Here is a 12386-nt window from a genome sequence, read left to right as displayed (position 1 = left end):
TGGTAAGAGTAATGACTGCAAGGTGCCCCCACCACCTCCACCACCACCACTCCTCCACCCCTCCAGCACCATGCTTCATGGTTGGTATGAAGGGTTTGTGCTGATATGCTGTGTTCGGTTTTTGCCAAATTAAGCTCTGTGAATGTGAACATCTTCACTGAGGCCTGTTGCGGTTGAGATTTAGATGTTTGTTTTGTCCCCAGATGTATGTGCAACAACAGTGGCTGATTCTTCAAGACTGTTGTTGATTTCGTCCACCAACACTGCTAAAACGTCTGCAGTTATCGGGCGCCGACGCTCCGTAAATCAAGAGCGTTCATCAACGGGCTGCTACACGGTTCCTATGGTAACAGTATGAGTGGAGTCCAAGGGTGGTCCTACACCTTGTGTGGGTAGGACTGTTGGACTGATCCATGCAGTGATGTGTCTCCAGCATGGAGCACATTGTGCAGCCTGGTGTTACTGTGCGCTGTTCCCTAGAGGTGTCTCCTCTGGACCAGCCTAAGTAAGGAAGTAAGTAAAGTTTGTTTATATAGCACTTTTCACAGACAGAATCACAAAGTGCTTTATAATGGAGGAAGTATATAAATACATAGCATAGAAAGGTACATAAAATTATATAGAATATGTGAGCAGATTGCACAAAATTAGCACAATATATACTGTAATACCAATTAATTGAATGCATGCTTTAAAAGGTGCGTCTTTAGTTGTTTTTTAGAAGATTCCACCAGCGTTCACCCCCTGCAGCACCCTGTTGACCTCCAAGATATACAAGACATTAGTAAGAGACTTTACTAAGCCCAAAATATGAATATTACAAAAAATGTGTTTTAGCTTAACAAGGTAAAAGGCAAATGGTAAAAGTTTTTACATTGCTGGTTCATTCACATCCTCCTGCACTGCTCACACCCCCATCAGGAGGAGACCTTGACAGACGAAGGTTGATGGATTATGTGGGGGGGTTAGGGGACCTACTGAGTCAAACAAACACGTCCAGCATACAGCACCTGCTCCATGTCACCTGCTCCATGTCACCTGTCAGCCGGCTGCTGGCGTGTGATCGCCGCCTGCATATTGTCGTGTCCACCGTGGGAGAGCAACACGCAACACATCAGACTTAATGGAGCCCCCTGGACATCACACCCAGCACGAGACCCAGCACGAGACCCGGCACGAGACCCGGCACGAGACGTGGAGACCGGGCACGAGACGCGGCACGAGACGCGGAGACCGGGCACTTCACGCTTGGCAGCACCTCACCTGGATGACCTTTCTGAACTGATCCCCAGCTAGAGCCAACCAGCACCACCACTCTGGTCATGTGCCTATAGGTGTAATGGTATAGCTTTAAATTAATATGAAGTAATTAGGGGGAGACCGGGTATGGTTGTAACACTTCTTGCTTCAGCACCTGTAACTCATTGAATTTTTGAGCTAGACTTCTCAAACTTTTATACAAAGTACACACATTTGTTTACTACAAATGGCACCAATTCAAAACTCAATTCAAATATCACAGCCCTCGTGAGTTGATGTCAAATACATGGTGTTCCTTTGTTACAACCTACCCCACTAGCGGGGTAGTAACACATGCTGGGGTAAGTTGGAACAATTAGACAAAAGAAGCAATAACAGAGGCCACGCCATGCAATATGCTTCAAAAAGAGGTTTTTGGAATAAAATAACAATCCAGAAAAATGTCTCTCTCTGTGTGACTGACCATAACTCATATCCACTTTGTTTTATTCAGGTGTGTGTGTGCGTGTGTGTGTGTGTGTGTGTGTGTGTGTGTGTGTGTGTGTGTGTGTGTGTGTGTGTGTGTGTGTAAATTAGTGTACTAGAACAGACGTATTTAACAATATGTATGCTTAATGAACACTAATACAATGTACCTGTGTAAAGAACATGTAGGTCAAATAATAAACAATGTCAATGTGTGTGTGTGTGTGTGTTACATGGTAGATACATGTGCTTTTGCAACTGATCTGACTGACTTGTCCTTCTTTGACCTCATCAGATGCTTTTTTAAAAACATTTGCAGACACACCTCCTTTCTGTTCCACTGTCTAGGCATTCTGTAAAATTATTAAAAATCAAGAAAGTTTTCTTAGTTGTATGTAAGGTGATGGTTGTAACACGTTTTAAAGCTGTGTACAACCCACCCCACCCCTGTCAGCCATTGTTTAACTAGCTGTATTATGATTTGAAATGAACAGGGGAAAATGCATCACAATTTACCTGAGAAACTACAGTTTAATGTAGTATAATTCATATGGTTTTATCTGCAATAGTATAAGTACTAAACAAAATATAATATTGATTCAGAAATTTACTTTCTCACCTCAAAATCTGTTTTTTCTCTATGGAATCTGCATGTGTGTGTTTCCAGCCTTGATATTCACCATGTGGGATCAGGGAGGAATTGGGTAAATACTGAAATGATCATATCACTCCTATCTTATCTGTGATGGGTGGAGCTGATGGTGTTACAACTATCCCCATGTTACAACCACACCCGGTCTCCCCTACCTCATATGGACAGGTGCATATTTGATTAGTAGGTAGGCTATTTATGTCGTGTCATTTTTGCAGTTTTTTTTTTCTTTTATTGCAGCCTAATTTTTAAGGTAAACTAGAAATCAAAACTATGAACTTGAAAAAAAACTATGCATGGTTTCATTTTTACAAAATTATAAAAATAAAAAAAACTGTGCTATTTTTTTTTTTGTAAAAAGAAGCTTTCTCCAAAAAGCTTTTTTGTTTATAAAAAGCAACATATCTGTGTTTCTACCAGTGACGGTATATATAATATATAATATAATATATATATACGGTCTCTTATATACACGGTCTGTGTTTGTACCGTCTGGTAATAAACGGACGAGTCTTCATATCGGCCCCTTCACACACCATACACGACACCGTCTGAGGCCTTCATCCATATAGTCACTTACAGCACCGTAACTTAAACGTACATTTAGCACATGTTGTGAAAAATAAATAGAATAGCATATCTTATTATCTTTGAATCCTAATGAATCAACCGTAATTCTCGAAGCAACACAGCGATTTCTTAAACGTGTAAAACGAAACACCCCCATTTCTGGAGCGAATGCGCCCGTCCGGTGACGTTTAGCCTGTCACGTGGTACGGATGCCCTTTTCCACACTGTGCAGGTCAAACATGGCGGCGCTCTTGAGGTCCACCCGGGTGCTGAGATCCGCATCTTCTCCGCTGCTGCGTGTAACGGGGACGCGCCATCACGGACGAACCGTCGGTCGCTTCTGTGGCGGAGCGGCGGGCGCCGGAAGAGTCGCGGTCTGTTGTGGACAGGCGACCCGGGGATGGTCACACGTGCACAGGTGGGTCTGTAGGACAGAGACACACACGTGTGTGTGTGTGTGTGTGTGTGTGTGTGTGTGTGTGTGTGTGTGTGTGTGTGTGTGTGTGTGTGTGTGTGTGTGTCATTGAGACACTGAAGGACACTGGACACCTTCGTCATCATGATCTGTGATGTGGACCGTGGTGAGACTTCAGGAGATACTGGAGCTCGTATAAACCACCGTGTAGAAACGGATCTCACTTATCCACTCAGTGTGGTTCACATCAGGACCCAGTGAGATGTTCTGTGCTGTGATCACATCTGTGAGGTCCTACCAACTCGTTCATTTTGGTTTTATGTGATCCCAACAACTCACGACCTCGGTGTGTGTAATATAGCTGTATAAAAAGTGTATTTATCTTGGGCAGTCATGGTCTGGCGGTTAGGGAACTGGTCTTGTGACCGGAGGGTCGTGGGTTCGATTCCCAGACAGGCCATGACTGAGGTGCCCTTGAGCAAGGCACCTAACCCCAACTGCTCCCCGGGCGCCGGGCTAGGTCTGCCCACCGCTCTGGGCACATGTGATCCACAGCCCCCTAGTAATCACTAGTGTGTGTGTGTGTGTGTTCTAACTGCACAGATGGGTTAAAAGCGGAGGACAAATTTCGATTGCGGTGTAAAAAATCACAATTGACAAAATATGGCACACACACACGCACATAAAAGTCGTTTTTTCTCCTCTTTGCAGCAGTAAGTATTTTTAATTTAGTTTTGTCTTCACGTGTCTGTTTATTAGGTCATTAGGTCGATGTTCTTCATCACACGTGTTCACGCGTCTTTAAACAAGATCTTCATGTAGGAACGTAGTTATTGGCTTGCTGGTGGTTCTTGTGCAGACCACTAAAGGTCTCCAACATCTTCTGTGTTCAGTCTCTTGCCATGCGGCTCGGCCCGGCCGTGTTTAGGGACGAGGTTCTATGGTGCAGCTGCGGAGCAGAAGGGGGCGTCTGAAGATGACTCCAGTACCGGCGTGCGCACCAGTCAGGCCCAGCAGTTCGACTGGGCACTCGCTAAACTGGACAGTTCGGTCAGGAGGACGGGCCGCGTCACCAAAACTCTGCTGCAGCGCATCTTTCATGACATCTGCAGGAAAGGTACGACAGGGTCGTGTTACACTGCGTTGGGTCATGCGTGATGGGTTGCGTGATGCAGTGCTGTCCAGTTCTGATGAAATTCGAGATGGTGCTGGTGACCGGTTGATGGAGCGCTGGGACACTGCCCTGTTTCTCCAGGATACCCCAGTGGGAACCAGGCCCTCCTTCTGCTCAGGAGCTGTGGATCCCTCCTGCCTGAGCTGCCGCTGGCCGAGCGTACGGAGTTCGCCCACCACATCTGGGAGAAGCTGCTGGAGTTGGGTAAGAGCCCTCACCTCCACCACCACCACCGCAGTCCAGCCACACACGCACGTCCTCTTCAGCAGATCGGCTTCTGTTCCAGGTGCCACCTACGATGCCAGCCACTACAACGCGCTCCTGAAGGTCTACCTGCAGAACGAGTTCAAGTTCTCCCCCACCGAGTTCCTCGCCAAGATGGAAGCGGCCAACGTGCAGCCCAACAGAGTGAGTGAAGCCTGCGGTGAAGATTCCCGCTGCCCATGGATGTAAAACCCAAATAATCAATAACAGTTGTGTAGGAACAGTTGTGTAGTTGTGACTGATGATGATGATTATGTCCTACACGCTTTTCTTATCTGAAAATTAATTATAACATGCATTCATTGCATAATAATTAAGTTATTTCATTATTAAAACAAGTTATTGAGAAAATCTGTAATTTATGAGGATGTTATTTGGGTTAAACTTTGTCTTGTTCTAAAGTAATGATTCTGTTGTCAGGTAACCTATCAAAGACTAATTGCAGCATACTGTCAAGTTGGTGACATTGAAGGTGCCAGGTGAGAACTGACCTGAATTATCCTTACGTCTAATTACAAGCGAATACGTGTGATCTCCAGTAGAGATATTGGCCATGGGTCAGTCCCCCATCATTGTAGCAGTTTGGTTGACATGGTCTGTGTGTGTGCAGTAAAATCCTGGGCTTCATGAAGAGCAAAGACCTGCCCATCACAGAAGCCGTGTTCGACTCCCTGGTGACGGGGCACAGCCGTGCGGGGTGAGGTGTTAACGCTACGCAGGCCGGTGGATATCGCTTGCCGTTTTCTCCGTCTGGCTGTTTGTGTATAATCAACCCTCTGTGTTTGCGTTTGCACAGAGACATGCAGAGTGCCGTGAACATCCTGTCTGTGATGCGCAGCACCGGTGTCGACCCAGGACCCGACACGTACCTGGCGCTGCTCGTCGCCTACGCTGAACAGGGAGACCTTGTCAAAATCAAGGAGGTGTGTTCTGGTGGGGGCTCGGGCACCCAGCAACACCACTGGTGTTTGTGTTTCGAACACACACGCCTGGCCAACATCAGTATACTTTTATATCAGTATAAAAATCAAGAATTTCTTCACATTACTTATTCATGACTTGAAAAACGCACATCAGTCTGTCAGTTTTTATGGCCTGTCTGCTGTACTGGCTCAGTTCTGTCCCAACACTTCTACCCAGACCCTGAACGCAGCGGAGAATGCAGACGTCAGTCTGACGGACAGAGACCTGATGCAGGTGGTGTTCAGCCTGACCAGGGCCGGGTACCAGCAGCACGTCTCCGAAGTTATGGAGCGACTGAGGCATGACAGGGGCTTTGTGCCAGGTGAGCCTCCCTCAGCCCACCCTGCCTGGCCCCCAACCTGCCTGGCCCCCACCCGGCCTGGCCCCCACCCTGCCTGACCCCCACACCTCCTGTCTGGTTGCCTGCTCTGCTTTAACCAGCAGTGCTCAGCGTTGTGAGGTTTTTAAACGGTGTGTGTGTGTGTGTGTGTGTGTGTGTGTGTGTGTGTGTGTGTGTGTGTGTCCTGTAGATGCTATGAACCTGTGTTTGAGCCTGGTCACCCAGGGACACGAGCACACAGCGTTTCTAGTGCTGAAATCCTTCCCCAGTATGCAGGCAGACGCCCATAATGGTGACACTCCAGACCAGGGCAACTTCTTCCTCCGCCACTGCGTAAACATGGACAAGGTGACAGCCCCTTAGGCTCATCACAGACGACCTGGCAGGCCTTTCACAGAGGGCTGCACACAGCACACCAGCCTCATGGTGTACAAATGGATTCACACAGTGTTGCATGAGTGAAAATATTAAAATAATGTGTTGCTGTTTTACAGTCACCTGAAGTGTTGGTTGGTTTCTGCAAAGATCTGAAGGACTCCAACCTACATGCCACACCACTGCAGTTCACACTGTACTGCGCCCTGGAGTCCAAGAAGACGGGTGTGTGGGACACTGTGTGTGTGTGTGTGTGGGACACTGTGTGTGTGTGTGTGTGGGACACTGTGTGTGTGTGTGTGTGTGTGTGGGACACTGTGTGTGTGTGTGTGTGTGTGTGGGACACTGTGTGTGTGTGTGTGTGTGGGACACTGTGTGTGTGTGTGTGTGGGGGGGGTGTGTGTGGGGGGGGTGTGTGGGGGGGGTGTGTGGGGGGGGACTGTGTGTGTGTGTGGGGGGGGGACTGTGTGTGTGTGGGGGGGGTGTGTGTGTGTGGGGGGGGGGTGTGTGTGTGGGGGGTGTGTGTGTGTGTGTGTGTGTGTGTGTGTGTGTGGGGGACTGTGTGTGTGTGTGGGGGACTGTGTGTGTGTGTGTGTGTGTGTGTGTGTGTGTGTGGGGGGGACTGTGTGTGTGTGTGTGTGTGTGGGACTGTGTGTGTGTGGGGTGTGTGTGTGTGTGTGTGGGACTGTGTGTGTGTGTGTGTGTGTGTGTGTGTGTGTGTGGGGGGGACTGTGTGTGTGTGTGTGTGGGACTGTGTGTGTGTGGGGTGTGTGTGTGTGTGTGTGGGACTGTGTGTGTGTGGGGTGTGTGTGTGTGTGTGTGTGTGTGTGTGGGACTGTGTGTGTGGGGTTGAGCTTGTTCTTTTCTTTTGCAAGGTGTGACGATGTATTCACTCTTGCCTCCCTTGTCCTTCTAGATATGGTGATAGGACTGATGAAGGCGATGAAAGAGGAAGGTCTTCCCATCAGACCTCACTACTTCTGGCCTCTGTTAACTCAGCATCAGAGAGACAAAAACACCACAGGTGAGTCCTGAGATTCTGTTCAGTGAGTGAAAGTTCATTCCTAGCTGCAGAATGACTAGCATCAGTGTTGATCTGCACCACAAGTCTCAAGAGTTACTGCACTTAACTCAGATGTGATCATTATTTTTGATGTGAATATGTGAATCATCTGGTGTGGTCGTTTGGGCATTTTATGCATATCTCAAGAAGTGTTTCAGCTGTCAGGATGATGCGTTTGGTAGATGTTGGCGTGATAATGTTGGCGTTATGATGTTGGTGTTATAATGGCAAATCACTCAGACCCTGACAAAGTATGTGCTACCAAACCTAATTACCTAATTACCTGGTACATCCCTTTATATATATATATATATATATAATATACTGTGTGTGTGTGTGTGTGTGTATATATATGTATATTATATATACAGTGCCCTCCATAATTATTGGCACCCCTGGTTAAGATGTGTTCTTTAGCTTCTAATAAATTAAATTGTTATTGTGGAAACATACTCTTACACTGACAATTGTAGAAAAATGTAACCTTTAACTCAAGTGAAGTTTAAGGGGGAAAATAAAATCCCTGACTAAGAAATAATTATTCTTCATAAAATCACCTGTTCCACAATTATTGGCACCCCTAACAATTCTTAGGAAATAAATGTAATTAAAGAATTTCTGTCACTTCTACAGTAGTTCACGAAGTTAATCAGAGTATGTAGGAACATTTAATTAGCAATTTACAACTTCCTGTTTCCCTGGGGTATAATTATGAGGTGACACAGAGGCCATTTCTCTTCAACATGGGAAAGACAAAGGAACATAGCATTCAAGTAAGGCAGATGTGTGTTGACCTTCACAAGTCAGGCAATGGCTACAAGAAAATAGCCACTCGCCTACACCTGTCCATATCTACTGTCAGAGGAATTATTAAGAAGTTTAAAACAACTGGGACAGTGGTAAACAAGTCTGGATGAGGACGCAAGTTTATTTTGCCACCACGCACAGTGAGGAGGATGATAAGAGAAATAAAAAGTTCTGCAAAGCTAACTGTTACAGAACTGCAACAAATGGTAGCATCTTGGGGTCACGAAGTCTCCAAAACAACCATCAGGCGCTATCTACACGCCAACAAGCTGTTTGGGAGGCATGCACGGAAAAAACCTTTTCTCACTCTCAATCATAAATGAAAACGTTTGGAGTTTGCTAAACAGTACTGGAACTTCAACTGGGACCGTGTGCTTTGGTCAGATGAAACAAAGATAGAGCTTTTTGGCAACAAATGCTGTAAGTGGGTCTGGCGTAACACAAGAGCTGAGTATGCAGAAAAGCACCTCATGCCCACTGTGAAATACGGGGGCCGGCTTCTCTTCCAAAGGCCCAGGGAACCTTGTTAGGGTGCATGGCATCATGAATGCTTTGAAATACCAGGACATTTTAAAACAAAATCTGGTGGCTTCTGCCCGAAAGCTGAAGATGGGTCGTCACTGGGTCTTTCAGCAAGATAATGACCCTAAACATATGGCAAGATCTACACAGAAATGGTTGACCACACACAGAATCAAGCTCCTCCCATGGCCATCTCAGTCCCCAGACCTCAACCCCATTGAAAACCTGTGGGGTGAGCTGAAGAGGAGAGTGCAGAGGAGAGGACCCAGGTCGCTGGATGATTTAGAGAGATTGTGCTAAGAGGAATGGTCGAAGATCCCTCTTTCTGTGTTCACCCATCTTGTGAAACATTATAGAAGATTAGGTGCTGTTTTGTTGGCAAAAGGGGGTTGTACAAAGTATTAACATCAGGGGTGCACACATTATTTGATGTTAAACAATTATTTCTTAATGTGGGATTTTTTTTCCTACTGAATAAATGCACTTGAGTTAAAGGTTGGATTTTACTCTTTTTTCCATCGTGGTCCTATATTATTTAGAAAAAAAACTCAATTTATAAGAAGCTAAAGCAACACATCTTAACCAGGGGTGCCAATAATTATGGAGGGCACTGTATATATAACAATTCATGGCAATTTATAACAATCTTAACTCTAGTTTATGAAGCGTGATTATATGGATTGAAATTGCAAAGTCATTCCCTGTCGTAAAAATTACTATTACAAAAATTACTGTATTCTAGCCACTGCATTTCAGCCCTACAAAATGGCCTGCTAACATAATTTCAGTGAGTGATCTCATTAGCTCAGGAGAAAAGGTTAATGAGGACAAGACAGCTGATCTGACAGTCATGCTGATTAGAAGAGCAGCCTGGTACCTTTAAGTGTCGTGGTGCTTTTAATTTTCCTCTGTTAACGATAGTTACCTCCAAGAAAACATGTGTATTCATCATTGCATCAAAAGGTTTTCATAGGCAAGGACAGTACTGCTAGTATGATCCACCCCAATCAACCAATTATCCAATCAGCAACACTCAACCAATTATCCAATCAGCATCAACTTCAAGAGAGTGCTTCAGTTGCAGTGATGAACGTGTCAGGGTGCCAAGAGAGTCAAGTTGGCGTCAGGACCGTCTCCCAGCGAGGACGCAGCTACGAGATCGGGTCACCACCAGTGCAGAGCTCAGGACTGGCAGAGGGCAGGTGTGAGCGCTTCTGAACGCACAGTGAGACGAGGCTTTTGGACGATGGTTTGGTGTCCAGAAGGACAGGAAATAAGCCACATTTCTCCAAGAGAAACATCACGGACAGACTGACATTCTGCAGAAAGTACAGGGACTGGACTGTACAGCACTGGGGGAAAGTTATTCTCTGTGATGAAGCCCCTTCAGACTGTTTGGAACATCTGGACAAATGAATGTCCAGAGAATAAAAGGTGAGTGCTACATGAGTCCTGTGTTATACCAACAGTGAAGCATCCTGAGACGCTTTATGTATGAGGCTCTTCTCATCCAGGGGAGTGGGGTTCACTCAACATCTTGCCTGCACACTGCCATGAATAAGTAACGGTATCCTCCAAGAGTAACTTCTCCCAACGATCCCGGAGCAATTTGGAGATGAACAGTGTTTTTTTTTTTTTCAGCATGATTGAGCATCACGTAACAAGGCAAACGTGATGACCAAGTGGCTCGGTGAACAAAACATTGACATTTTGGGTCCATGGCCAGGAACCTCCCCAGATCTCAGTCCCATTGAACCTGTGGTGAGGAGATCTAATCAACTCCAAGAACTGACTAGGAAAGAATGGGTCTCCATCACTCAAGATCTTACCCAGAAGCCGATATCCAGCACGCCAAGGCGAACTACAGAAGTCTTAAAAAAAAATGTCAGCACTGTAAATATTAAGTCTTTATTCGTACTGGATGAGTTCAAAATGTATCGAATAGTTATTAATGTACCATATACATATTATGGGGCAGTCATGGCCTGGCGGTTAGGGAACTGGTCTTGTGACCGGAGGGTCACGGGTTCGATTCCCAGACAGGCCATGACTGAGGTGCCCTTGAGCAAGGCACCTAACCCCAACTGCTCCCCGGGCGCCAGGCTAGGGCTGCCCACCGCTCTGGGTACGTTTGATCCACAGCCCCCTAGTAATCACTAGTGTGTGTGTGTGTGTGTTCTGACTGCACAGATGGGTTAAAAGCAGAGGACAAATTTCGATTGGGGTGTAAAAATCACAATTGACAAAATATGGCACACACACATTATATACACATCTGACAAAAGGTTCTTAAAAAAACTTGTGGCATTCTCAAAAACATGTGTCTGTGTGTGTGTAATATGCACACAGTCATATCCGAGTATTATAACCATCCCAAATTTGGAATGATTTCTGCTTGGGTACATTGCTGATGCAACTTGAAAGAATTTGTTGCACACACACACACACACACACACACACACACACACACGGGATGTTCTATAGCAGCCGAAGTGAAGATGTAGAGAGAATGAACTTCTTGCACACCGTGACCACTGTTACGTCTGGACCTGCAGCAGATGCTACGGTACTAATGCTGACCAAGGGTCACCTTGAATATCACCGCCACATTGTACGGAGTACCACGAACGGACTCTGGAGGGTACAATAAAATACATCAACTTCTGGGATGAATCCAGGTCCGAGCTGCATAAAGTGGATGGAAGATGGAGTATACACTTCCAAAACGCGTGAGAACTTCTTCTAAGAGACGTCTGTGTGCCAGAGGTGGTGGGGGCATGTAGGTGTCTGGGGGACGTTTCCTACCATGAGCTTGGACCACTAATACACCTGCAGGAGGCCCTGAATGTCAGTGGGCAGGTCCAAACCCAACGGGTCACCCCTACATGGTAACATTTCTCCCCTGATGGTAATGGTACCCATCAACATGGTAATACCCAACCAGAAGGTCATTTCAGGACCACAACAGGTGACCATGCTGTCCTTCTCTGACCTGCTAACTCACCTGAATCCAGTGAAGCACATCTGGATACACCTGCATTTCCAGGTTTACTGTGTTAGCGCACCCCCACACGATGGGAGTAGAGCTCTGTGCTCTGCTGCAGTTGGAATGAGATCCTTCCATCACCTAATATAGTCCACAGTGTCTCCATAGTGTCCTGGTTATTCCCACTATTGGTTAGGTGCTCATAGTCTTCTGGTATGACTGTGTATTTTACTTTCACGAGCCAGCAGTCTTCTCACCTCTACAACCAACGTCTTGGACCGTTTAGCACGAACATAGTTTCTTTTCACAGTGAATTCCCTTGTTGTTGGCAGTAATCCTCGTAAAAGAGATCTCAACTCCGTGTGTGTGTGTGTGTGCGCGTGCACCCACGCCATGGTGGAGCTAATCTGACAGAATGTGGAGTGACCGAGTCTCATGTAAATATGTGTCTGCTCTGAGGGAATTCACTTTGGATTACGCGCACCGCTGTGCATGGCCATGAAATATTAAGTGCTGTGTCACTTTGTGTC

The 12386-nt window shown here is 46.2% G+C and overlaps 1 protein-coding gene across 1 annotated transcript in view; it reads left to right on the top strand.

Annotated features, from left to right (window-relative positions):
• The first annotated feature begins 3156 nt into the window (after window positions 1–3156).
• The window catches only part of lrpprc (leucine-rich pentatricopeptide repeat containing), a 42951-nt gene continuing 33721 nt past the window's right edge, over window positions 3157–12386 (top strand). Inside the window, exons 1-11 of the mRNA XM_076974699.1 lie at window positions 3157–3365; window positions 4256–4479; window positions 4618–4740; window positions 4823–4944; window positions 5221–5279; window positions 5411–5497; window positions 5597–5723; window positions 5941–6085; window positions 6294–6451; window positions 6598–6703; window positions 7395–7502. Of these exons, the coding sequence (XP_076830814.1) occupies window positions 3157–3365; window positions 4256–4479; window positions 4618–4740; window positions 4823–4944; window positions 5221–5279; window positions 5411–5497; window positions 5597–5723; window positions 5941–6085; window positions 6294–6451; window positions 6598–6703; window positions 7395–7502 (1468 nt within the window). The remainder of the gene's footprint in view (window positions 3366–4255; window positions 4480–4617; window positions 4741–4822; window positions 4945–5220; window positions 5280–5410; window positions 5498–5596; window positions 5724–5940; window positions 6086–6293; window positions 6452–6597; window positions 6704–7394; window positions 7503–12386) is intronic.

The sequence above is a fragment of the Brachyhypopomus gauderio genome, chromosome 15 (assembly GCF_052324685.1).
Source record: "Brachyhypopomus gauderio isolate BG-103 chromosome 15, BGAUD_0.2, whole genome shotgun sequence".
Lineage (NCBI taxonomy): Eukaryota > Metazoa > Chordata > Actinopteri > Gymnotiformes > Hypopomidae > Brachyhypopomus > Brachyhypopomus gauderio.
The sequence above is the reverse complement of the archived record's forward strand: the minus strand, read 5'-3'. Positions and strand labels throughout refer to the sequence as shown.